The 27,026-nt window shown below is 38.7% G+C and overlaps 1 protein-coding gene across 2 annotated transcripts in view; it reads right to left on the bottom strand.

The window, feature by feature from the left end:
* LOC139755375 (uncharacterized) overlaps positions 1 to 27,026 on the bottom strand; it is a 110,847-nt gene that overhangs the window by 20,628 nt on the left and 63,193 nt on the right. For both annotated transcript variants that reach the window (XM_071673591.1, XM_071673592.1), the window contains exons 19-32: positions 23,992 to 24,118; positions 21,875 to 21,987; positions 21,617 to 21,774; positions 20,158 to 20,324; positions 17,997 to 18,215; positions 11,284 to 11,499; positions 10,934 to 11,040; positions 10,493 to 10,562; positions 9,809 to 9,955; positions 8,355 to 8,408; positions 6,708 to 6,791; positions 4,657 to 4,812; positions 4,436 to 4,495; positions 2,519 to 2,664 (exon numbers count right to left, since the gene is read on the bottom strand). In XM_071673591.1, coding sequence (XP_071529692.1) covers positions 2,519 to 2,664; positions 4,436 to 4,495; positions 4,657 to 4,812; positions 6,708 to 6,791; positions 8,355 to 8,408; positions 9,809 to 9,955; positions 10,493 to 10,562; positions 10,934 to 11,040; positions 11,284 to 11,499; positions 17,997 to 18,215; positions 20,158 to 20,324; positions 21,617 to 21,774; positions 21,875 to 21,987; positions 23,992 to 24,118 — 1,824 coding nt within the window. The remainder of the gene's footprint in view (positions 1 to 2,518; positions 2,665 to 4,435; positions 4,496 to 4,656; positions 4,813 to 6,707; positions 6,792 to 8,354; positions 8,409 to 9,808; positions 9,956 to 10,492; positions 10,563 to 10,933; positions 11,041 to 11,283; positions 11,500 to 17,996; positions 18,216 to 20,157; positions 20,325 to 21,616; positions 21,775 to 21,874; positions 21,988 to 23,991; positions 24,119 to 27,026) is intronic.

Raw genomic sequence — 27,026 nt, 5'->3', positions numbered from 1 at the left:
AGAGTCTCGGAGAAAGGAGCAACAATGCAGTCTGTGGGGGATGAGAGGGCCTGGGAAATGAGTCAGTTGTTGTTTGCTGATGATACAGCACTGGTGGCTGATGCAAGTGAGAAACTGCAGAAGTTGGTGACTGAGTTTGAAAAAGTGTGTGAAAGGTTTTTAGGTTCAGCAGTTAAATTTAAATTTAAATATAAAACAGTTTGTTTTAGATATCTGGGGGCTGGACATGGCATTGAATGGATTCATGGATGCAGAAGTGAGTCACATGGTGGAAGAGGGGGTAAAGGTACTGGGAGAGCTGAAGAACATGTGGAAAGATAGAAAGTTATCTCAGAGGCCAAAAATGGGTATGTTTGAAGGAATAGCAGTCCCAACAAAATTAGGGTTGAAAGGCATGGGTTATAGATAGGGTTGTGCGGAAGCGGGTGGATGCATTGGAAATTAAATGTATGAGGACATTATGTGGTGTGAGGTGATTAGATCAAGTAAGTAATGAAAAGGTAAGAGAGATGTGTGGTAATAAAAAGAGTGGTAGATACAGCAGAAGAGGGTGTGTTGAAATGATTTGGACATATGGAGAGAATGAGTGACGATATATGTGTCAGAGGTAGAGGGAAAAGGAAAACTAAATCGGAGATGGAAAGATGGAGTGAAAAAGATTTTGAGCAATTGATGCCTGAACATACAGGAGGGTGAATGGCATGCATGGAACAGTGAGTTTTAATGATGTATTATACTGGGGTCATCGTGCTGTCAACTGACTGAACCTGGGCATATGAAACATCCAGGATAAACCATGGGAAGGTCTGTGGGACCTACATGTGGATAGGGAGCTGTGGTTTCGCTGTATTACACATTACAGCTCGTGTATGGAAGTGGGCAGATGTGGCCTTTCTTCATGTTTCCTGGCGCTACCTCACTGACAAAGGGTGGCAATCAGGCATGAGGTGAAGAGGAGACTGTATGTTATCATTTTTTCTTTCCTTTCATTCATTTGTGCTGTTTCCTGAGGAATGGAATGGTGTTGGGAATGGATGATGGCAAGCAAGAACATGTACATGCGTATACATGTATATGGATATGGATATTTGTATAAGAATGTGCATTACACAAGACAGCTAGAGAATGGATGAGAGCAGATGTGGCCTTTCTCCATATATTTTTTCTTCATACATGCTAGCCATTTCCTGCGTGAATGAGGACTGTCAAAAACAGAAGACAAAGCTTTAGAGGGGAAAATCCTTTTTCCTTGTCCCCTTCACTTTTGACACATATATCCTCTTCTCATTCTGTCCATACGTCCAAACCATTTCAGCATATGTTATTCAGTTCTCTCAACCACATTCCTCTTATAACCACATCTTTCACCCTCTCATTACTTATTTGCTTAAAAAAATCTTTTTTATAAAAGATGCACTGTTCAGACATAATGGAGGACTCCTGATTCAATGCAAATATCAAAGCATGTGAGGCATTTTACAGTTGCACTTATCTTTTTTTTTTTTTTTTCCCGCAGTCTCCCGCGTTTGCGAGGTAGCGCAAGGAAACAGATGAAAGAAATGGCCCAACCCACCCCCATACACATGTATATACATACGTCCACACAGGCAAAATATACATACCTACACAGCTTTCCATGGTTTACCCCAGACGCTTCACATGCCCTGATTCAATCTACTGACATCACGTCAACCCCGGTATACCACGTCGCTCCAATTCACTCTATTCCTTGCCCTCCTTTCACCCTCCTGCATGTTCAGGCCCCGATCACACAAAATCTTTTTCACTCCATCTTTCCACCTCCAATTTGGTCTCCCTCTTCTCCTCGTTCCCTCCACCTCCGACACATATATCCTCTTGGTCAATCTTTCCTCACTCATTCTCTCCATGTGCCCAAACCATTTCAAAACACCCTCTTCTGCTCTCTCAACCACGCTCTTTTTATTTCCACACATCTCTCTTACCCTTACGTTACTTACTCGATCAAACCACCTCACACCACACATTGTCCTCAAACATCTCATTTCCAGCACATCCATCCTCCTGTGCACAACTCTATCCATAGCCCACGCCTCGCAACCATACAACATTGTTGGAACCACTATTCCTTCAAACATACCCATTTTTGCTTTCCGAGATAATGTTCTCGACTTCCACACATTCTTCAAGGCTCCCAGAATTTTCGCCCCCTCTCCCACCCTATGATCCACTTCCGCTTCCATGGTTCCATCCGCTGCCAGATCTACTCCCAGATATCTAAAACACTTCACTTCCTCCAGTTTTTCTCCATTCAAACTCACTTGCACTTATCTATCTACACATTATCTTTACCTCTGTTTCAATCTATATTAGGTGAATCATATGCAAACATGCACCTTTTGTTGAAATCAACTTCGCAGTAAAGGGGTCCCGACTTTTAAATGTGATGGCTGGCAAAATGACAAGGATGTCCAACCATGAAGAGTAAAACTCTGTACCCTCTAATCCTATCACAACACCACAAACTGTTTAAACTTACTGCAACTTAGTACAATCCTCCTGAACACTCTCTTGCTTCTGACGGAGTGTAGAAATTGTTTCTTCAAATTCTTTTATTTTCTCTGAACTTGCTGCCACTGTACTGCCACTGCTGGCCTCACCATCAGTACCATCACTTCCAGTAGCCTGCAGCATATAAATCAATACGGTATCTACAAATTACAGTACACAGAATACTTGTTTTTCATTAACTAGTTTTAACTATGCTGTTATGTAAATAAAGAAACACTTCTGATAAGAAAGGAATATGTTCCAGCTGAACTATTGTTCACTGATGTTAATATCAATCATGTATGCCAAGGCTAGCAAACAGGCAAGGGTATTCATCTTGTATATAATAACTCAAAAACCAATTTCTGTGAGAAAGAGCCTTAGTGTTTCATGGGACCCCTTTCCAAAGGCTCCTGCAAACAAAAAACATACCAATTTCAGCAGCTGAGAAATGTGGATCCCTTTGAAGAAAGAGGTTCCTTGAATAAGCTGTATTACTCCATTTTTCAATTAGAACTACCCCCAATTTCAATTTCCATGAAAGAGTCCTGGTGTTACCCAGGACATCTCTAAAGGTTCCTCCAGCCCAAGGTTACACAGTTACTTCCAGAAGCTAGGAAAAGACTCTTTTGGCAAAGTTCTCTGACAAGACTATATTCACTGAGATGCAACCTTGTCAAAAGTGATTTTTCACTCATGATGTAACTTTTTGTATGCAGAGCCTAGGGGTACAAAGCCATAAGCATTACTTTTGTTTCTAATACTTGCTGCCAATATAATACCACATCTTAAGTTCCAGTGGTTCTAGAGGTTGATCTTTACCTCCTCAACTCAGTCTGGGTCAAAACAGCACTGTTATTTGTATGATGAATCAAACCAGTGAAACCTTGCTCATCAAATACACTTTGGTAATAATTTCTACAAAGTTCATGAATTTCTTCATTGGTTCACAATGCTTATGATACTTGTGGGAAGCAAGCTGAACAATTTTAGGCATTGGATATCAACAAAATTCTCTCTTACTTTATTCACATAATTTTCAGATTTCACTAATAATAGTTTACAATCTAGTCTGCCTGTCGGGCCAAAGAAAAATAATTTTTCAGTTCTATACTGAGAACAAGGGTTTGACAGATTTTTCATGCACATTGTATATTTCTTCTGTCTGTACTCCAAAGTTGTTTCAAGAACAGTACAGATATAGTCCATCCACATGAGTCAGATTCAGAAATTTTTTGGAATGATACAATAGTAACATGGGTTTCAATGCTTCAACTTGTAATGGACTTGACTTACAACAGGTGCCCTACTGATAAAAAGTAATTCTTAACTAATTAAAATCCTCTTTTAATATGTTTACATGCAACAAAAAAATCACTCCTGAGAGTTTTAGATATCTATATCTTATCACTGAGGCATTAAGTAAGGAAAGCAAGGAGTGGAGCAGGATAGTGATGTTTAGTGGGTATTTCAAGTCAATGTGAATCAGGTACTCAGTAACAATCTCATACAATCATGGTATTATAAATACACTACTTCAGCTTGACTCAGGTTCATCACTTGATGCCTTACATGGGTGCTACATTCATCTTGAACCATCATTTAATCTAATTTGGTCACCTGTTCCATAAACAGAACATATATTGAAACCTAGCATTTGGGACAACAATGGGTAAAAACACTCAAACAAATTTCAAGTTCCCTTAAATCTCTATTGTTTTGAATAAATCATTGCCAGATCTGAGCATACGAACTCACTATCTACAATGACTAAAATGACAATAATAAACTTATGGTTTATCATTCTAATAAACAAAACATAAGACTGTGTCTTCAATCATAATCATAAATGAAATAGGCACTAGTTAAAATATCTAAGCTCGTTAAATAGCACAAAGTCACTTACTGTTGCAGTAGATGTGCCACCTTCAGCTGCCTTCTTGTATTTTGTAGCAATTTTGCGAAGCTGAAAAACATTTTAAGTCATATTTTCACATAAACAATACATGGAAGTAAAATATGTATGCTTGTGAAATCAGTATAATTTAATGTTTGATGACAAACATTATGAGTAATTTGTTACACAAAGATTAATACAATACAGCAATATCATGCCTGTTACTTTACCTGCAGGGACTGTTTTTCAAAGTTTTCAGCCTTTTTGACAGCCTCAGCCAGTTTTCCCTCTACATCTTTTAACTTTTCTGCAAGAGTTTCTGATTCCTTTTTTGTTACTTCCAGTTGATGCCTCTGAGCTTCTTCTCGTTGCTTCAGCTCAAGCATCTATATCAAATACAGCAGTCATTTAGCATCAAAGAAAATGAACTGAATATTTTCTAACTTACTCTGTTCTATCTGTTACCATTAAGTCTGGGGGATAGGTCATGCCCGTAAACATGCATTGTAGCTTTTGAAGAAATCAATTTTGCAAAACTATGTATCCTAACCTTCAACCCACAAGTTGACAAATGACAGGTTTGCTCTGTTTCTTTGGAGACTTCCAATATTCATATCTGCTAATCTTGACACAAGTCCTTAAAGAGCTGTATCGAATGAAAATCTGGTATGTAGAAGACTAATAATGTTTGATATGAAAATTTGCTCAAAATATAAACAAGTTAATCATACATAACATGAAACTGCAAATTCTGACAGCATACAAAAGTTTAATAAGTTGCTTGACAGCAAAGTTCAAGAGAGGGAACCCTATCAATGTACATCTCCCTCTGTAGACTTCATGCAAATGTATAGATAGGCAACTACACACAACCAGAGGGACAAACCAACAAAAATAAGTCAGAAAGATGGAGAGAGAAACACACACACTAATTACTGTGAAAATCTAGTAAATGCTTAAAACCTGTTGTAGCATATGATAAGGGCATAGTTCTTATTGATCTTCACAGGAAAACGAAAGTTGAAATAATGCAATCCTTGCAAATACAAAAGTTACTATTATACATGATGAGAATAAATCCAACTATACTAACACAATATGGTAACAGACTGAGCCTAACTATGGAGTCACAGACCGCCGCTTCTTCCTCTTTCAAGCAGCAACAATTTTGTAAAATCAATGTCAAATACATTCAAAGTAAATTGTATTTATAATTCATGATCATATTCTAAGAAGAAAAAGTCTTGTTGCCATAAATTACTACATACTGAGAAAGACTAATATAAATAAAAAAGAAATAGATGTAGAAAAATGGAAAGCCACCACTTTATGACTAATAAGTGTTGTAGAAAATGGTAAGAACACAGTTCTTGATTTTCATTGGAAAGTCTGAATGACTAACAACTGATAAATACATAAAAGTATCATATTTAAACAAAATAAATTCAGCCATAGTATGCAAGCAACATCTTACAATGATAAGCCTAGCCACAGGGTCAAAGTCCTACATTTTTTCCTCTCCCTATTACCAGTAATAAAATATTCTTTCTCATTTTTGTAATTCATTGTAAAGTATATCTAAATAAATCCTGTATTGTTATTTGATGATTATACTTTCAGAAAGTTTTGCTGGCATAAATCACATAACTGAAGGCTCCAGCTTTATCATAAATAATTGAAATACACAAAGGTGGGGATAAGGAACAAGTGATAAACATAAAAGAAAGCTATATTTGATTGTAAACCTTTAAAATGCAAACTTTTTTATTTATCTATGTGTTACAAAAAATACAGGAAATCTTGTAGATATGTAAGAAGAAAATGGATACTTTTTCCACTATACAGGTGACACTTACTGCCTCATAACATTATGCCACACAAACATAAAATCAACAAAAAACCACTACCATGGCTTATTTCATCATATAACTTTTGCTGGTTTCTTACATTTCCTCCTTCTTCCCACGTTTTAACACAATAAGGTTGCCAGTTAGGTTAGGGCTGCAAAGACTTTACAGAAGGTGGAAGGCTGGATCATATGGAGTGTTCCCTAGTTATAACAATTTTCAGAATCCTATGATGCCTTATCAATGTGAAAAATTCTTACCTGCATAAAATCTCCAGATCCTTCTGTTAGATTTAAATTCTAGGTGTGAAGATGAAAACTGAAAGAGCACTTTTATAAGATTTAAATACATGTATCTCCTTTACAACTGAAATGTACTCAGCACACAGAGTACAGACCAAAGTTTTAAACAGTACATGACTTGAAAAGTCTTACATTGCCCATCTCCTGCTGATGAGTTGCCTGGGCCTGTTGGGACGAAGATTCTAAGCCTCTCACACGTTCCTGGGACTGGAGCAGCTGTAAATACATATATTATCTATGATACAGATTCTTTTAATCATATGTATATGCATGAGTAGTCTTAAGGAGTTTAGAAACATTCGAACAAGAGCAGCCTTGAAGAAAGTATCCCTGCAGTAAAATTTTAACAAGATATTGTTGACAAGATGGAAGAGCCTTATTCATAATCTTTATACAATATATCTGCAAATCACAGCTAGAGAATGATTGTGAGCGGATGTGGCCTTTTTTTGTCTGTTTCCTGGCACTAACTCGCTGACGCAGTGGGTGGCAATGCTGTTTCTTGTGGGGCAGGGTGGTACTAGGAATGGATGAAGATGAGCAAGTATGAATACATACATGTGAATATATGTACGTGTCTGTACGTATAAGTATGTATATGTGTGTATACTGATAAGTCTATGTATGTGTATGTGCATGTGTGGCGGGGTGGTGACAAATGGATGAAGACGGCAAGTATGAATATGCACGTGTATACATGTATATGTCTGTGTATGTATATGTTGAAATGGGTGTGGGCGTGTATGTACATGCATGTGTATGTGGTTGGGTTGGGCCATTCTTTCAGCTGCTTCCTTGCGCTACCTTGCTAACGTGGGAGACAGCGGCAAAGTATAATACTTAAAATGTACATGTATATATATATATATGTGTGTGCATATGAGTAGATGGGTCTTTCTTCGTGCTTCCTAGCCTACCTCGCTAACTCAGGAAACGACAATCAAGTATAATGAATATAAATGAATTTTTTTTTTTTCATACTATTCGCCATTTCCTGCGATAGCGAGGTAGCGTTAAGAACAGAGGACTGGGCCTTTGAGGGAATATCCTCACCTGGCCCTCTTCTCTGTTCCTTCTTTTGGGGAAAAAAAAAAAAAAATGAATAACTATATTTCTAAATTCATAATTGAGACCAAAATTTCACTTAATACACTAGAATAAAACACAAAAGTAATCTTGAGGTGTAACATGCATTAATCTAAAACATCTGAAAATAAAAGGCATATAATCTATAATCAAATTGTACTTATTTTCTAATGAATAAAATCATACTTGCTGGAATGATTAATATCATCAATAAAGCGACAGTGACACATCATGCTTTGGCAAAAATCTCATTTCCAGTCTTTAACACTACAATGTCTCATTTTTTTTAATGTTAGCTGAGATGACACAGGAAGCTGAATGCCCAGCCCTTATCAAGGTCATCTCATTAACAATAATAATAACAATGCAAAATTTATGTATAAGTATGTGCATATATGTGTACATTCCTATGAGTCCATGGGGAAAATGAAACACGATAAGTTCCCAAGTGCACTTTCGTGTAATAATCACATCATCAGGGGAGACACAGGAGAGAAATAACAGTTGATATACATCAAAGAGACAAAGCTAGGACGTCATTTGGTAAACATGTTTACCATATGGCGTCCTAGCTTCGTCCTTTCGATGTACATCAACTGACTTTTATTTCTGTTGTGTCTCCCCTGATGATGTGATTATTACACAAAATGCAAAATTCTACTTATCTAAAATATTCCTTTTTCTAAAAATTACCTGTTGCTGTAGTCTGGCCTTCTCTGTTGCAATTCTTTTATTCTCCTCAACATACTGAAATAAAAAGAAATTACTTATACTATAAAATATGGCACTAAAGGATCTGAACAAAGCATATGACAGGGTTGATAGGGATACTCTATGAAAGGTGCTACAGATATATGGTGTGTAAGGAATGAAATAAGAAGCAGGGAGTTTTTCCTACAAGAGTAAGTCACAAGTACAAGTATGCAGAGAAGAGAGTGAGAGGTTCCTACTGTGAATGTGGGTCTGTGGCAGTGATGTACAATGTCACCACGGCTATAAAAGCTAATTATCCCCAGGATGGTGAAGGAGGTGGATGCAAGAGTCTTACAAGAGCAAGTATGCAGTGTACTGGGGGGGAAGGGGCTTGGGAGGAGAGTCAGTTGTTGTTTGCTGATGATATGGCACAGGTGGCAAATTCCAGTGATAAACTACGGAGGCTGGTCTCTTGAGTTTGGAAGAGAATGTGAAAAGAGGTAGTTAAGAGTAAATGAGAAAAAAAGCAAGGATATTAGATTTAGCAGTGAAGAGAGAGAGAGAGGTTGTTTGTAGTGTGAGTCTGAATGGACACAACTATGGAAAAGTCGAGAGTTTAAAATACTTGGGAGTGGATAAGGCAGCAAATGGAAACAAAGATAAAGTACACCATAGGGTGGATGAGTAGTATCCCTGGGTATAGGGGAGAAAGAATACTTCCCACGTGTTCCCTGCGTGTCATAGAAGGCGGCTAAAAGGGAAGGGAGCGGGGGGCTGGAAATCCTCCCCTCTTTTTTTTTTTTTAATTTTCCAAAAGAAGGAACAGAGAAGGGGACCAGGTGAAGATATTCCCTCAAAGGCCCAGTCCTCTGTTCTTAATGCTACCTCGCTAACGCGGGAGACGGCAAATAGTATGAAAGAAAAAGGGTGGATGAGAAGAACAAAGGTCTTAGGCACAATAAGGAATGTTTGGAAAGAAAGGTCAGCCTCTAAGGACAAAGATAAGTATGTTTGATGGTAAAGTAATCTCAATGGTGCTGTATGATGTGAGGCATGCACCTCAGAAAGAATGTTGAGGATAAAGTGAATGTGTTCGAAATGAAATGTTTGAGAACAATATGTGGTGTAAGGAATGTTCAAAGAGTAGGAAATAATTGGTACGAGAGAGGTGTGGTAGTAAGAGGAGTATGCACGAGAGAACTGAATGTGTCCTGAAATGGTCTAGAAATATGGAAAGGATGAATGATGCAATGGCATTTGACGAAGTATATCATATGATTCCAATGGAAATTGAAGCAAAACAAAACATCAGCAATAATCTAGAAGAATGGATTAGAGAAAACTTCATATGGTAAAAAACTTTTAAAACCAAGACTTCACTTCAAACACTAAACTGTGTACAGATTCTTATTTTTTTTCCAAGAAAATGTATGGAGGGCATCACATGAACTCACCTGTTGCTGTAAGCGAATTTTCTCCAACAAGTTCTTTTTTGTCTCCTCATTTGCCTTTCGTAGTTCCTCTCGAACTATATTTAGCTGTTGCTGGAACTGATTTTTCTGATTCACAATCATCTGCTGGTTCTTGGACAGCTGTGCTAGCTGTCTCGAGCAAAAAATGTTGTTAGTTATTAACTGGAATTCCGGCAAAAATAATTATTTTGACGATCAAAAGATCCAAGGTGATTAGGTGAAGCAAGTTTTTTTTCTCATGACTTCATACACAAACACTAAAATAATAATTTTGACAATCTAAAGATCCAAGGTGATTAGGTGAAGCAAGTTTTTTCTCTTGACTTCATACAGAAACACTGAAATGGATTCATACCTCACAATGTTACTGCTTCCCATTCCACCTTCCTAACTATCTTCAAACTTCATTCTATCCCCTTATAATTAAAGTGGAAGAAAACAGTCTCCACCTTATGTACCTATCACTGTTAACTTTGTTCATTTACAAGGCTCGGATCATGTCCACAGAGCTTCTCACTTCACTTCAATTCATCCAGTAATCTAACATGAAGCAAATATTTCACACTAATATATGAATGACAAAATACGAAACAATTTTATATAAGATAATTATAAAGAGTAGGTAATCAAGAAGAAAAAAAGCAACAGTTTTCAAAGACAATATACCTGATTCTTTAATCTATTAACTTCTGCTTCTCGGCCCTGTAGTACCTTCTGTTGTTCTGTTACCTCTTGCCTGTAAATACAAACTGGATTATAGGGAGAATATCAATAGCAATTTTTTGGGAAAAAAAAGATGTGCAAAAGAATCTGTTGCATATATGGCAAAGCAGTCACATTCAGTCTCATTCACTCTGTGACTATCATGTATAAATGCCTCTAAACCAGAACCCCCCTACTCACAAGACCCCAAGGAACTTTCCATGTTTTCCCCTGACCACTTCATGTGCTCTGGTTCAGCCAATTTATACAAAAAATTTCCTTCTATATACATAAACTATATTCTAATACAGACAATAAAAACTGGTTTTACACAATACTATAGAAAAAATTGAATCTAATTATTCATATATTGAGATATTTTGAGCTGACAAACGGGCAACTTACTGAAGCTTTACGAAGTCCTCAGGTTTGGCATGGTTCAACTTCTCAACTAACTCTTGTGTCCTCTTCTTAAACATCTCCTTTTCATTTTGGAGGGTTTTCTTCTCAAGCTAGAAATAAAATAGAAAAAAAAAAATGATTATATTTCACAGGTTTTGGGAGAATTTTCCTACGTCTAAGCCACTGATAAATTGCTGAAACTACCAATGACCATCAATAGCCAAATCCCACAAGCCATTCCCTGGTTCAACTTGACTGCTTCATGTACCCTGGTTCAGCACATTGACATATATAAAACATATTCATCCAATCCATTCACAATAATGATAACTATGAACAATAACAATTCTCACCAAGAGAGCTTCAATTTTGTTGACGCTGAACCTCTGCTTCTCTTGAAGAGGTTCAATTTGTCTTTCAAGTGCTTCAAATTTGGCCTTATATTCTTCATAAGAGCTGTGCAAGCTTTCCTTTTCTTCACGCAAGAGGCGGTTGCTATCTGCAAGAGCATCCATGGTGTGTACCTTCCGAAGAAGTTCTGCGTAGCGTCCTGCACTGTCTACAGATACCTGCAATAGAGATGAAATTTTCTACCTTGTAGCACCATTCTGGACACATACTGTTTGTGGGTATGAACAAAACAAGGTTAGCTGTACTAAAATCATGGCAAAGAAAATAAGTTGGCACAATAATTTCCACAAAACTCAAAAATGAGCTGATCAAGAAGCAAATGCACCTCCATAGACTTATAATCTAAGAAAGTGCTTCCTTTTTTCAATCATAATTCCCTTTTGAGGAAAAAGTCCTCACTTAGCTGCCTTTTCTGTTCCTTCTTTTGGAAAAGTAAAACTGGAGGGGAGGATTCCACCCCCTGCTCCCACCCCTTTTAGTTGCCTTCTATGACACACAGGGAATAAGTGGACAGTATTCTTTTCCCCTAGCCCAAGGGATAAAAGTGCTTCTAAATAATTATACAACAAAACAAAAGTTTTCTGAACTGACTAAAGGGTAACAACAGGAACATGACTCTAATATCTCACTGCAGCCTATCATAAAACCATTTCCAATTCTATGGGTTGGACCAGGTATATAAATCCAATGAACCACTCTTATACATCCTAAACAAACACTACTGAGTTAAAGTTTAATACAGACTTCCACACCTATAAAAGTTCATCTTACTTTCCCACACAGCAAACTATGCTGACTCATTAAGCGAGACCAGCATCTTCATTTACACCACCTATATACACAACTTTTTTTCATACTTGATTGCTGGTAGCACCATAAAACAGACAAAGGAGAGGCACATCTGCTCACATACACATATATGTACATATAAGAGTGAGGAAAGATTGTCAAAGAGGATATGTGTCAGAGGTGGAGGGAACAAGGAGAAGTGAGAGACCAAATTGGAGGTGGATGGATGGAGTGAAAAAGATTTTGAGTAGTCGGGACCTGAGCATACAGGAGGGTGAAAGGCGTGCAAAGAATAGAGTGAATTGGAACAATGTGGTTTACCAGGGTCGACATGTTGTCAATGGATTGAACCAGGGCATGTGAAGCGTCTGGGGTAAACCATGGAAAGTTTTGTGGGGCCTAGATGTGGAAAGGGAGCTGTGGTTTCGGTGCATTACACATGACAGCTAGAGACTGAGTGTAAACGAATGTGGCCTTTGTTTTCTTTTCCTAGCACTACCTTGCGTGTGCACGGGGGGGGAGGGGTGTGCCATTTCATGTGTGGCAGGGAGGTGACGGGAATGGATGAAGGCAACAAGTATGAATATGTAGATGTGTACATATGTATATGTCTGTGTATGTATTATTTGTTTATCATACTTTGTCGTTGTCTCCCGCATTAGCGAGGTAGCGCAAAGAAACAGACGAAAGAATGGCCCAACCCACCCACATACACATGTGTATACATGTGTATGTATATGTATGTATAAACTGAAATATAATGGTATGTATATGTGTATGTAAAAACATGTGAATGTGGGTGGGTTGGGCCATTCTTTTATATGTTTCCTTGTGCTACCTCGCTAACACAGGAGACAGCAACAAAGTATAATAATAATAAAAAACTTACACGCACATATACCTATATATATTTTTTTATGAATATTTGCCTTTTCCCACACCAGAGAGGTAGCGTCGAGAACAGAGAACTGAGGCTAAGACATACTTTGTCGTTGTCTCCCGCATTAGCGAGGTAGCGCAAAGAAACAGACGAAAGAATGGCCCAACCCACCCACATACACATGTGTATACATGTGTATGTATATGTATGTATAAACTGAAATATAATGGTATGTATATGTGTATGTAAAAACATGTGAATGTGGGTGGGTTGGGCCATTCTTTTATATGTTTCCTTGTGCTACCTCGCTAACACAGGAGACAGCAACAAAGTATAATAATAATAAAAAACTTACACGCACATATACCTATATATATTTTTTTATGAATATTTGCCTTTTCCCACACCAGAGAGGTAGCGTCGAGAACAGAGAACTGAGGCTAAGACAGAAAATCCTCATTTGGCCCCCTTCCCTGTTCCTTCTTTTGGAAAAGTAAAAACTGGAGGGGAGGATTTCCAGCCACCCACTCCCTCCCCTTTTAGTCGCCTTTTATGACACGCAGGGAACACATGGGAGGTATTCAACCTCACCCTCACAGCACAAATGCATGAAAGATAAAAAAAAAAAAGTTGTGTATGTTCTCTTCTCCCTCCCACCTGATCACCACCCCCTGCATCAGTGAGGTATTGACAGGAAACAGATAAAGAAAGGCCACATCCACTCACACCCAAAAGAGGCTGCCATGTGCAATGCACTAAAACCATAGCTCCCTATCCACATCCAAGCCCCACAGGCCCTTCCATGATTTACCCCGGATACTTCACATGCCCTGGTTCAGTCCTTTGACAGCCCAATGGCCCCAGTATATACAAAATGATTTTAATAATCATTCCTTTAACATCATCTGAAATATTAACAGCCTTATTAACTTTCCTAGTGCATCTATCCACCTCTTCAGCAGACTTCCTTCCTAACTTGTACATTCAACTGTAATATATATACTTTCAACCAAAATGATGAACAAGTTTGCAAATAAAAATGTATAGGATAAGGACAACTACAAACAAGGAATCAGACATATCTTACATGGCTGTGGTATGGTGCTGGAGTTAATGGATAGACCACCCAATGGCAGTGGTGGTGGGATGCAAATTCACTAAATGACACATCACTATTCATGTTTACTTTTTAAGATTCATCCATTCATACTTTCACATATGCTTATGCAATTATCCATATATTCACATAAGGGGTGGTGGGGGAGGGGGATGTAAAGGGAAGCGAGCTTTGTGATATAAATTCACTAAGACACGTACTATTTATTGTTTGTGGTTATTACTCACAGACATATACATAAATCTAGATCTGGGGATAGGGGAGAAAGAATACTTCCCACGTATTCCCTGCGTGTCGTAGAAGGCGACTAAAAGGGGAGGGAGCGAGGGGCTGGAAATCCTCCCCTCTCAATTTTTTTTAATTTTCCAAAAGAAGGAACAGAGAAGGGGGCCAGGTGAGGATATTCCCTCAGTGGCCCAGTTCTCTGTTCTTAACGCTACCTCGCTAACACGGGAAATGGCGAATAGTTTGAAAAAAAAAAAAAAAAAAAAAAATCTGGCATTTATCAAGGTAAGAGCAATTGAGTGAAAAATTCAATTACAATTGCTTTCCATTTCTAAATTACAGTTATTATCTTACATTATCATACATAATTGCTGTTTCCTACATCAGCGAAGTAGAATACGAAATTATAATATTCTATTCTATTTTGCTTTGTCGCTGTCTCCCGCGTTTGCGAGGTAGCGCAAGGAAACAGACGAAAGAAATGGCCCCACCCACCCCCATACATAGTGTATATACATACACGTCCACACACGCAAATATACATACCTATACATATCAATGTACATATATATATATACACACACAGACACATACATATATACCCATGCACACAATTCACACTGCCTTTATTCATTCCCATCGCCACCTCGCCACACATGGAATACCATCCCCCTCTCCCCTCATGTGTGCAAGGTAGCACTAGGAAAAGACAACAAAGGCCCCATTCGTTCACACTCAGTCTCTAGCTGTCATGCAATAATGCCCGAAACCACAGTTCCCTTTCCACATCCAGGCCCAACACAACTTTCCATGGTTTACCCCAGATGCTACACATGCCCTGATTCAATCCACTGACAGCACGTCAACCCCGGTATACCACATCGATCCAATTCACTCTATTCCTTGCCCTCCTTTCACCCTCCTGCATGTTCAGGCCCCGATCACTCAAAATCTTTTTCACTCCATCTTTCCACCTCCAATTTGGTCTCCCACTTCTCCTCGTTCCCTCCACCTCCGACACATATATCCTCTTGATCAATCTTTCCTCACTCATTCTCTCCATGTGCCCAAACCATTTCAAAACACCCTCTTCTGCTCTCTCAACCACGCTCTTTTTTATTTCCACACATCTCTCTTACCCTTACATTACTTACTCGATCAAACCACCTCACACCACACATTGTCCTCAAACATCTCATTTCCAGCACATCCACCCTCCTGCACACAACTCTATCCATAGCCCAAGCCTTGCACCCATACAACATTGTTGGAACCACTATTCCTTCAAACATACCCATTTTTGCTTTCCGAGATAATGTTCTCGACTTCCACACATTCTTCAAGGCTCCCAGGATTTTCGCCCCCTCCCCCACCATATGATTCACTTCCGCTTCCATGGTTCCATCCGCTGCCAGATCCACTCCCAGATATCTAAAACACTTTACTTCCTCCAGTTTTTCTCCATTCAAACTTATAATAATAATTATAAATACATCTGGAAATAGCAATCATTTCAAAATTACAATTACTACAAACTAAAATCAATTATAATCACAATTTCCCAAATTTGGAAAAAAATTTGGTAAAAAAAAATCATACCACTACTGCTACTGACATTATTTTTTTTGGACCAGCACTGCTTGCCCACCTTTGCATTTACAAGGCTAACAGTACCACTTTCCTCCCTTTTCACAATTACAATTACTTGATCACAATTAATTACTATTACAATTATTATCTTTTTATATTTTTTTATTATACTTTGTCGCTGTGTCCCGCGTTTGCGAGGTAGCGCAAGGAAACAGACGAAAGAAATGGCCCAACCCCCCCCCCCATACACATGTATATACATACGTCCACACACGCAAATATACATACCTACACAGCTTTCCATGTTTTACCCCAGACGCTTCACATGCCTTGATTCAATCCACTGACAGCACGTCAACCCCGGTATACCACATCGCTCCAATTCACTCTATTCCTTGCCCTCCTTTCACCCTCCTGCATGTTCAGGCCCCGATCACACAAAATCTTTTTCACTCCATCTTTCCACCTCCAATTTGGTCTCCCTCTTCTCCTCGTTCCCTCCACCTCCGACACATATATCCTCTTGGTCAATCTTTCCTCACTCATTCTCTCCATGTGCCCAAACCACTTCAAAACACCTTCTTCTGCTCTCTCAACCACGCTCTTTTTATTTCCACACATCTCTCTTACCCTTACGTTACTCACTCGATCAAACCACCTCACACCACACATTGTCCTCAAACATCTCATTTCCAGCACATCCATCCTCCTGCGCACAACTCTATCCATAGCCCACGTCTCGCAACCATACAACATTGTTGGAACCACTATTCCTTCAAACATACCCATTTTTGCTTTCCGAGATAATGTTCTCAACTTCCACACATTCTTCAAGGCCCCCAGAATTTTCGCCCCCTCCCCCACCCTATGATCCACTTCTGCTTCCATGGTTCCATCTGCTGCCAGATCCACTCCCAGATATCTAAAACACTTCACTTCCTCCAGTTTTTCTCCATTCAAACTCACCTCCCAATTGACTTGACCCTCAACCCTACTGTACCTAATAACCTTGCTCTTATTCACATTTACTCTTAACTTTCTTCTTCCACACACTTTACCAAACTCAGTCACCAGCTTCTGCAGTTTCTCACATGAATCAGCCACCAGCGCTGTATCATCAGCGAACAACAACTGACTCACTTCCCAAGCTCTCTACTATTACAATTAGTCACTTCAATTCTATTTTCAATTAAAATATTTCTGTAATTAATTACATTTCAACTGAATTACAATTACTTCAGCCCTGGCATTTATGGCTCTAGAGAAAGCACATGATGGGCTGATGAAACAAACTGTGAGCAGTCCTTAGAGATATATGGGGACTGAGCAACTAAAGGATTTAACATATAATTTAGCAAGAAACCTGTTAAAAAATATGCAGGGAAATACTTTTAAAGTATCAGAGTGGTGGATGAATGGCATCAGATGACTGGGGACATGGTTAATGCTTATAACTTACATGAATTTAAAATAGTGTATGATAAAAGAGAATGTTCAAGAGATGGGACCATATGCTTATAGTGTAAATACGTAATTCATCATCAAGGATTCAAGCCTTGGTGAGCCTGTGCTAGAGACATGATCAGCAACTCCAACCTCTACATCAAAATATCCTTCCATACATAATGCTGGAATGATACTGGTAGGAGTGAGATAGACTAAAGCAACCTAAAAGAATGTCATGCCAAAATATTTCCATCTTTTGCTACAAGAAACAAGGCAAGAGCACTCAATGCAGACACAAAAATAGTGACACTACTAACACTGAATGGGTATATTGATTATCAAAAGTAATACCCTAAAAGATTTTTTCCTTTTAAACAAACACTAAAGACTGACCTCTTCAACATTTTCAATATATGCTGATCCATCATTAAAGTTTAAAGTATTTGCTGACAAATATAGTCTACCAACTGGGTTAACATTAAAGTAGAGCAAGTGTCACTTTCTTGCATTAAGTAATATAAGAAGGGTAGGATAAATGTCACACATATAAATCTGAAAAAATGTTGACAAAAGTACCCAATTTTTCTCACTTTACTAGTTTTCCTTACCTGGTTTTTTTCCCTTTCCTCAGACAAGTCCTTGGTTAACTTATCAACCTGACTCTTAAGAATATTTCTCTGGGCTTCCAACCTCTGGTTCTCTGCTTGTGCTACCTCACACTTTCCAGAAGCAACATCTCGTTCTCTACGAAGATACTTGATAACCTCACGAAGCTGATCTGAGGATCGAGCTTCTTCCTCTGTGAATGGTGCATTGCCACTCTCATTCTGTAAACATGGCAATGCAATTATGAAAATTTTTCAAATAAATCATTTATCAATATACTATTGATAACATATTGTGATCACATCTGATTCAAAATAATACATAAAAATAAAGATGTCAATATGACAAGTATGCCCTAAAATGGAAGTAAAGCAAAAGATAACCATATCTATCAAATTATGATTTTCCTCAATGAATTCCATATGAGCATCAATCTATTCCTGCAGTAACGCATGCAGTTTTGTAACTTTTTAAGGAATTACTCTTGTTGAAATGGGATGTATCAGCCTATTTCTGCAGGCTGGCAAAAGGGCAAAGACACATAGACACTGCTACTCTTCTAAGAGCCTTTTTACATGTATTTTCCCTTAGTTTTGTGTTTCTCATGAATACTCACTGAAACTTGCTTAGCTAACAGAGGAACATTACAACCCCTATATGAACAAACCCATAAACAACCCATATTCATCAAAAAAATGTACAGAAGTACTTTTATAGCATAAGGGTGGTTAATGAATGAAACAATGAGTGAGGACATGGTTTATGCAGACACCATACACATAAACTTAAGATGTATGATTGTAGACACATTAGATATAAGTAATCAGTAAGACCATTAGGTAGGAGCCTCTGGAAACACTGCACTATAGTTGCCCTCTGCCTATTAAGGGTGAGGCACTAAAGGATAAGAAGCAGCATTGGAGTTCACCAACTTTGGAAACTCTTTTGCCATGGTCACCCCCTTCAGGGATTTCCTGTGGGGAATGGGAATCGGAGATAAAGATCAATCTATCTATATCTCTAATACCTGTTCCCATTTGGAACTCCCTCAAGGGGGTAGCCAAGGCAACAGATTCTCCATAACTAGTGAACTCCAGTGCTGCTTCTTAGCCTTCATGCCTCACCCTTAACAGGCAACTGGCAAAGAACTTTAGTACAGTGTTTGCAGAAGGTCCTACCTAATGTTCCTACTGACTACTACCTAATGCTCCTGGCAAATTATCCTACCTATGACCTCTACCTAATGCTCCTGCCTAAATGATCCTACCAAATACTTGAATCTATTTCTCCTATTACTTCACCAAAAGGCAAAACTGGTGCATAATGCTCGCCGCAGGAAAATCTAGAGTTAGGAAGAATGAGCCCTATGAGTTATATGTTATCAAGTATTGTATATGGTAAGGAAAGATTGTGTTTTTTAACAGAATGCCGGTTGTACACATGTGGGTGAGGCAGAAACAAAGACAAAGAAAATATTTAAGAGATGGGACCTGACGAGTGTAAAATTCCCTCCTTGTATGGTACAAATAGGTAATTACATAAAAAGATACTGTGCAGGAAGCTTTCATAATAAAATGCTTGACCAATGTGTGCACAGATAAGAATCCAACCTTAGTCTTCCTGGGTTACAAGAGGCAAAAACAAAGTTGGGAATTTACTGATAAAAGAACGATGTGATAAAGGTGTAATCACTCAAAACAATACATGGACAAATGCCCTTTATGATGATATGACTGTGTGACATAAGTTTGGTAATACACTGATGAAAAGGTCTGTGAGATGGTACAAAGTTATTTGAAGAAGTAAACCATAAAACAAATGCCTTAAGTAAAATAATTCAAATTAAAGATAATTCCTATGTGGAACCCAAACAAATAATTTCCAATTGTGTGCAGTGGAGGACTATTGAGTATGAGGGTACTGTTAATGAATGCATCTACCTTGTCTGACATATCAACTCGTGTACTAAGCATGACATCAAGAGGCACTTCTAACTTTAGCACCCTCAGCATATGTTGGGAATGTATGCACGAACCGAGAGCATTCTATGCACTTAACCAAAGCATAGGAAAAGGGAAGATTCAAGGTAATAAAAGAGAAAAGTTAATCAGAAACATTAATTAATACTCTCTTTTTGGTGACTAATAATGCATAATTTCATACCGCAGATGATGTAAGTTTGGCTTGAATTGCTGCCATCTTATCAGACAGTTGAGTAAACTGATCAAGGATAGATTTATTCTGTTCCTCTAGTTCATTGCATCTGACTAGAAGGTCCTTATTCTCACGACGAAGAACATTCTCTCGTTCCTCAAAGCCTAACCGAGTGTCTGAAAAAGAAAAAAGTGCATACAAATATAGATATGCTGTCAAAAAGCTCATGGGAACCTACACTATTCATAAAGGTATCTAAGATGTAATATGGTACAAAATCCAAAGCGCCAATGTAATAAACAAATGGACAATGTCTTGTGTGTGTTTCATTCAAGAAAACTTACACCATCTTGGGTTACACTTAAAGAAGAAATCACGGAGAAAAAATGGGCTCAGCTTTTCAAAATTACCACCAACATGGATATCCTATATTCCACATACATCAAAATGTCATCAAACGTATTTCTTTGATATTCATACACATTCCTAACAAATATGGTCATGGAAATTTTAAAATATTTCAAACTGGCATTATGTGTACAAGTGACAACCCTTTGATAAGAAGAATATCCAATTTCTTTCAAGAGTTTTGGTCTGAGAGAAATATTGTTTTGTATCTTTCCAACCCTTAAAAGAAATTTTAACCCTATGGCTACCAATTACAAATGAAGTCAATAAACATTTTGGCCTAGGCTCTATTAGGTGCTGCCACATGTGGTGGCAGTCTGAAACTTCAAACAAAAACAAGGATTTAGCCAAATGATGACTGGTACGCACTTTGTAATTCTTTTATCAATTTTGTCTCATTACTTTGTTTTCACCATCATTTAAGCAATTTATGGATGATGCAATGCCAAGATGTGCTGTTTAAGTGTGTATAATAACATATGCGCATGCATTACTAACTCTTATCCCTGGGGATAGGAAAGAAAGAATACTTCCCACGTATTCCCAGCGAGTTGTAGAAGGCGACTAAAAGGGGAGGGAGCGGGGGGCTGGAAATCATCCCCTCTTGTTTTTTTTTTAATTTTCCAAAAGAAGGAACAGAGAAGGGGGCCAGGCGAGGATATTCCCTCAAAGGCCCAGTCCTCTGTTCTCAACGCTACCTCGCTAACACGGGAAATGGCGAATAGTTTGAAAGAAAAAAGAAAGAATTACTAACTCTACCAATACCGAGGCGGGTAGTAATGGTGATACACTCCCTGATCGCTGACTGCCTACCAACTACTACCTATACAGTTACATAATGATAATACATGATGTTTTTGATGAGTGCTCAAGAGTTGGCTCATTGTCTTCTCTTTAAATCTGGCTAATTGATTTTTTCAAGCCCTACACAATATGTTCATCATAATAAGTGTAATGATAAAAATTTCAATTTTATCTTGACCTTTAAAAAATTCTTTAATATTCCACAAGCTAGCTTTTTTTTATTGGGGTTAGGGAGCTGCCCTCCTATTGGTCTCACCTCTTACAGCTTCTTCAGCCTTTAGCCTGGCTGAGGTTGCCTCTTGAAGCTCAGAGTTGTGTTCAGCTTGTCTTTCTTTCAGTGCTGCCAAGGCTTTCAGATCAGCCCCATGGAGCATTACTTCTCTCTCATACTTGTCTTGAACTTCAGCTGCCAATCTGAAGAGGTAAATGTGATACAACATGAAATATTTCAGAAACCCATTCAACCATAATAATACTCTTCAAAAGAAGCATTTGAAATTCATGATCAACTGACCTGGATTGTTCCTGAGCCTCCTTCTTGGCATTTTCTTCATCATCTTTGGCTTTCTGAAGGGCTTCATTAACATCATTCAGTTGTTTCTGACTTGCCTGCAGTTCATCTTCAGTCTGAAAAAATATTATAAGTTTATCATTGGCAAACTCCTTAAAAAGGTCCATGAATGGTTAAACATTATACCAGATTACTTTGTTGTTCATCACCAAACTCAAAGAACAAATAAAGCAAATAAAGAAGTTTTAACATGAGAGATGCTCATCTCTGTGCAGTGGAAAAGCATGGTGGTCTTGAAACAATCATTGCCCTGCCATCCAGGACAAGTCCTAAACTGGACAAAATAGACAAAAAAAATGGCGAAATGTGGGCACCAATCACTCTAAAATAAGCTATCAACTCCTTGGACACAAAAATTAATCCTTTTTTCCATACTTGATCACTTTCCCACATTAGCAAGGTAGTGCCAGGAACAGACTTAGGCAGGTCACATCCACTCACATCCAATCTCTAACTGTAATGTGTAATACACCAAAGCCAAACCTTGCTGTTAAAGACATTTCTTATTTGATTCCCAAATCTTGCAGTTATAGAGATTTTTCATTTGATTCAAAGACTAGAGAATGGTCAAATTCAAAACCCAAGTGAATAACAGGTTTTGTTAATGTTTCAAAACTTTGCTCAGAGGATTATATCCAAAAACTCATAATATTACATAAAAATTTTAGACTGTATCAATGACTGGAACACATTTCACATTCCCTTATGTGGTACAGAAGGGAGTGTAGTAATAATGAAGGTGCACCCCAACAAAAAAGCTAAGAACCGGTGAATTAAGAGGAATTCTAATACCAGAGTTGAGAGAAAGTTTTAGTGTACATGTGGGTGTGAGGCAGAATTGTGCGATGCTACCATGACTTTTTACAACATATATGGATGGAGTGATAAGAGGGATGAAAGCAAGACTGGGGAAAAGGGTTGTAGAGATAAAGAGTGATGGTGAGGTATGGTGGCGAGTGATACTGTGTTGTTTGCCAAGAGTGAGGAGAGTTGCAGAAGATTGTATGAGTTTTATGATGCGTGTTAGCATAGGTGACTTAAGGTAAAGTGAGTAAAAGTACAATAATGGTGTTTAAAGGAAACATACTGAAAGTACAGATTTTGAAAAGCCCAAAAGTGACAGGAGAAAGTGTCCTAAACTGTGTAAAAGATATGGGAGGCAGAGAAACTAGAAATGAAGGGTTGAAGTGTAAATACAGAAATAAAGAAACAATTTAAGGACAGCATAGTCCTCCTGACCCTGATCTATGCAGCTGAAACATGAACATGGGATGAACCACAGATGTCAAGAATCCAGGCTGTGGAAACACGTTATTTGAAAGGAGCATGTGGTGTAACTGAACAGCATGAAGAAACTAATGAGGGAGCATTGATGAGATGTGATATAGCAGAGAATGCAAAGGGAATGAGCTGTGGAGTGGCAGAGTAGATGAAATGTAATACTTTAAAATCAACTGGGCATGTGGAAAGAATGCAAGACCCTATTTAGGGGTAAATGGCATTTTGATCCCATGAAATCTGGAGGTCTTTCTAATGGTCAGACAGCTCAGTCTGGAGGTGAGAAATGTGCCACCACATACAGCAAGAACTGTCAACAGTCACACTCCCTTTTCTCCCACAAAAGAATGCATGAGGTGATATGCTATGAGACATTAGTCTGAAATACATCAACGAAAAGTATGAGTCTCACACAAGCAAATGAACAGTAAAGTACAAGCAGCAGAAATGGCCCTGTAATGATGTGGATGTGTGTTTGGGGGAAAGGGAACAGTAATGCAGAAATAAGAAAGGGATGCATTATCATGGAAAGAATGATCGAGAACATTTAAAACAGAGCAATGATTTTTATGAGGATAAAGACTAAACAAAAACAATAGAATTTCTGAAGTGTATTTCAGTGATATAACTGAGAGATTTTTAAAAACAAATAAGATGGAAGGAAGAACACAGAAAAGAACTATGTATATGACATATGGATTTCACAGAAGAATGTAGCAGAACTCTGCAAATTGTAGGGTGGAAGAAGTTTTAAATAAATTGTCACACAATGACATTTATACCTTAACCAGTTTAGACTTCAGTAAAGTTTTGGCATTCTCGCCCTCCTCTATTGCATCCCTCAGCTGGTCCTGTAACTCTGATAGTTTTGTCTCTGTTTCTTGAGCCTCTTTCTGTAACTTGTTGTACCTGCAGAAAATAAATACATGAATGTAGCAAAGAGTATGCTGCATTTCCAATTCCAAGAAGAAAGATTACATAAAGTGGATACGTTGTTACACAATACAAGCAAAATGTCAAAAATTCAAGCTTCAAACTTCTGGAAACTTCCAAAATCCTATGTAAAAAGCTGTGCAGATTACTGGCAACTTGGAGTGATTTCTAGTACATAACTACAACAAATGTTTATTGTAGTTTGTTCTCTATATTACATATCAACACATATTACATATCAATGACATTTAGAAACTGTTAAGATCAAGAAAACAATTTTTTTTTTTTTTTTTTTTTTTTTTTTTTTTTTTTTATACTTTGTCGCTGTCTCCCGCGTTTGCGAGGTAGCGCAAGGAAACAGACGAAAGAAATGGCCCCCCCCCCCCCATACACATGTACATACACACGTCCACACACGCAAATATACATACCTACACAGCTTTCCATGGTTTACCCCAGACGCTTCACATGCCTTGCTTCAATCCACTGACAGCACGTCAACCCCTGTATACCACATGACTCCAATTCACTCTATTTCTTGCCCTCCTTTCACCCTCCTGCATGTTCAGGCCCCGATCACACAAAATCTTTTTCACTCCATCTTTCCACCTCCAATTTGGTCTCCCTCTTCTCCTCGTTCCCTCCACCTCCGACACATATATCCTCTTGGTCAATCTCTCCTCACTCATTCTCTCCATGTGCCCAAACCATTTCAAAACACCCTCTTCTGCTCTCTCAACCACGCTCTTTTTATTTCCACACATCTCTCTTACCCTTACGTTACTTACTCGCTCAAACCACCTCACACCACACATTGTCCTCAAACATCTCATTTCCAGCACATCCATCCTCCTGCGCACATCTCTATCCATAGCCCACGCCTCGCAACCATACAGCATTGTTGGTACCACTATTCCCTCAAACATACCCATTTTTGCTTTCCGAGATAATGTTCTCGACTTCCACACATTTTTCAAGGCTCCCAAAATTTTCGCCCCCTCCCCCACCCTATGATCCACTTCCGCTTCCATGGTTCCATCCGCTGACAGATCCACTCCCAGATATCTAAAACACTTCACTTCCTCCAGTTTTTCTCCATTCAAACTCACCTCCCAATTGACTTGACCCTCACCCCTACTGTACCTAATAACCTTGCTCTTATTCACATTTACTCTCAACTTTCTTCTTCCACACACTTTACCAAACTCAGTCACCAGCTTCTGCAGTTTCTCACATGAATCAGCCACCAGCGCTGTATCATCAGCGAACAACAATTGACTCACTTCCCAAGCTCTCTCATCCCCAACAGACTTCATACTTGCCCCTCTTTCCAGGACTCTTGCATTTACCTCCTTTACAACCCCATCCATAAACAAATTAAACAACCATGGAGACATCACACACCCCTGCCGCAAACCTACATTCACTGAGAACCAATCACTTTCCTCTCTTCCTACACGTACACATGCCTTACATCCTCGATAAAAACTTTTCACTGCTTCTAACAACTTGCCTCCCACACCATATATTCTTAATACCTTCCACAGAGCATCTCTATCAACTCTATCATATGCCTTCTCCAGATCCATAAATGCTACATACAAATCCCTTTGCTTTTCTAAGTATTTCTCACATACATTCTTCAAAGCAAACACCTGATCCACACATCCTCTACCACTTCTGAAACCGCACTGCTCTTCCCCAATCTGATGCTCTGTACATGCCTTCACCCTCTCAATCAATACCCTCCCATATAATTTACCAGGAATACTCAACAAACTTATACCTCTGTAATTTGAGCACTCACTCTTATCCCCTTTGCCTTTGTACAATGGCACTATGCACGCATTCCGCCAATCCTCAGGCACCTCACCATGAGTCATACATACATTAAATAACCTTACCAACCAGTCAACAATACAGTCACCCCCTTTCTTAATAAATTCCACTGCAATACCATCCAAACCTGCTGCCTTGCCGGCTTTCATCTTCCGCAAAGCTTTTACTACCTCTTCTCTGTTTACCAAATCATTTTCCCTAACCCTCTCACTTTGCACACCACCTCGACCAAAACACCCTATATCTGCCACTCTGTCATCAGACACATTCAACAAACCTTCAAAATACTCATTCCATCTCCTTCTCACATCACCGCTACTTGTTATCACCTCCCCATTTACGCCCTTCACTGAAGTTCCCATTTGCTCCCTTGTCTTACGCACCCTATTTACCTCCTTCCAGAACATCTTTTTATTCTCCCTAAAATTTACTGATAGTCTCTCACCCCAACTCTCATTTGCCCTTTTTTTCACCTCTTGCACCTTTCTCTTGACCTCCTGTCTCTTTCTTTTATACTTCTCCCACTCAATTGCATTTTTTCCCTGCAAAAATCGTCCAAATGCCTCTCTCTTCTCTTTCACTAATACTCTTACTTCTTCATCCCACCACACACTACCCTTTCTAAACAGCCCACCTCCCACTCTTCTCATGCCACAAGCATCTTTTGCGCAATCCATCACTGATTCCCTAAATACATCCCATTCCTCCCCGACTCCCCTTACTTCCATTGTTCTCACCTTTTTCCATTCTGTACACAGTCTCTCCTGGTACTTCCCCACACAGGTCTCCTTCCCAAGCTCACTTACTCTCACCACCTTCTTCACCCCAACATTCACTCCTCTTTTCTGAAAACCCATACTAATCTTCACCTTAGCCTCCACAAGATAATGATCAGACATCCCTCCAGTTGCACCTCTCAGCACATTAACATCCAAAAGTCTCTCTTTCGCACGCCTGTCAATTAACACGTAATCCAATAACGCTCTCTGGCCATCTCTCCTACTTACATAAGTATACTTATGTATATCTCGCTTTTTAAACCAGG

The sequence above is a fragment of the Panulirus ornatus genome, chromosome 19, assembly GCF_036320965.1.
Source record: "Panulirus ornatus isolate Po-2019 chromosome 19, ASM3632096v1, whole genome shotgun sequence".
Lineage (NCBI taxonomy): Eukaryota > Metazoa > Arthropoda > Malacostraca > Decapoda > Palinuridae > Panulirus > Panulirus ornatus.
Note: the sequence above shows the minus strand (reverse complement) of the source record. Positions and strands in the feature narration are given on the sequence as shown.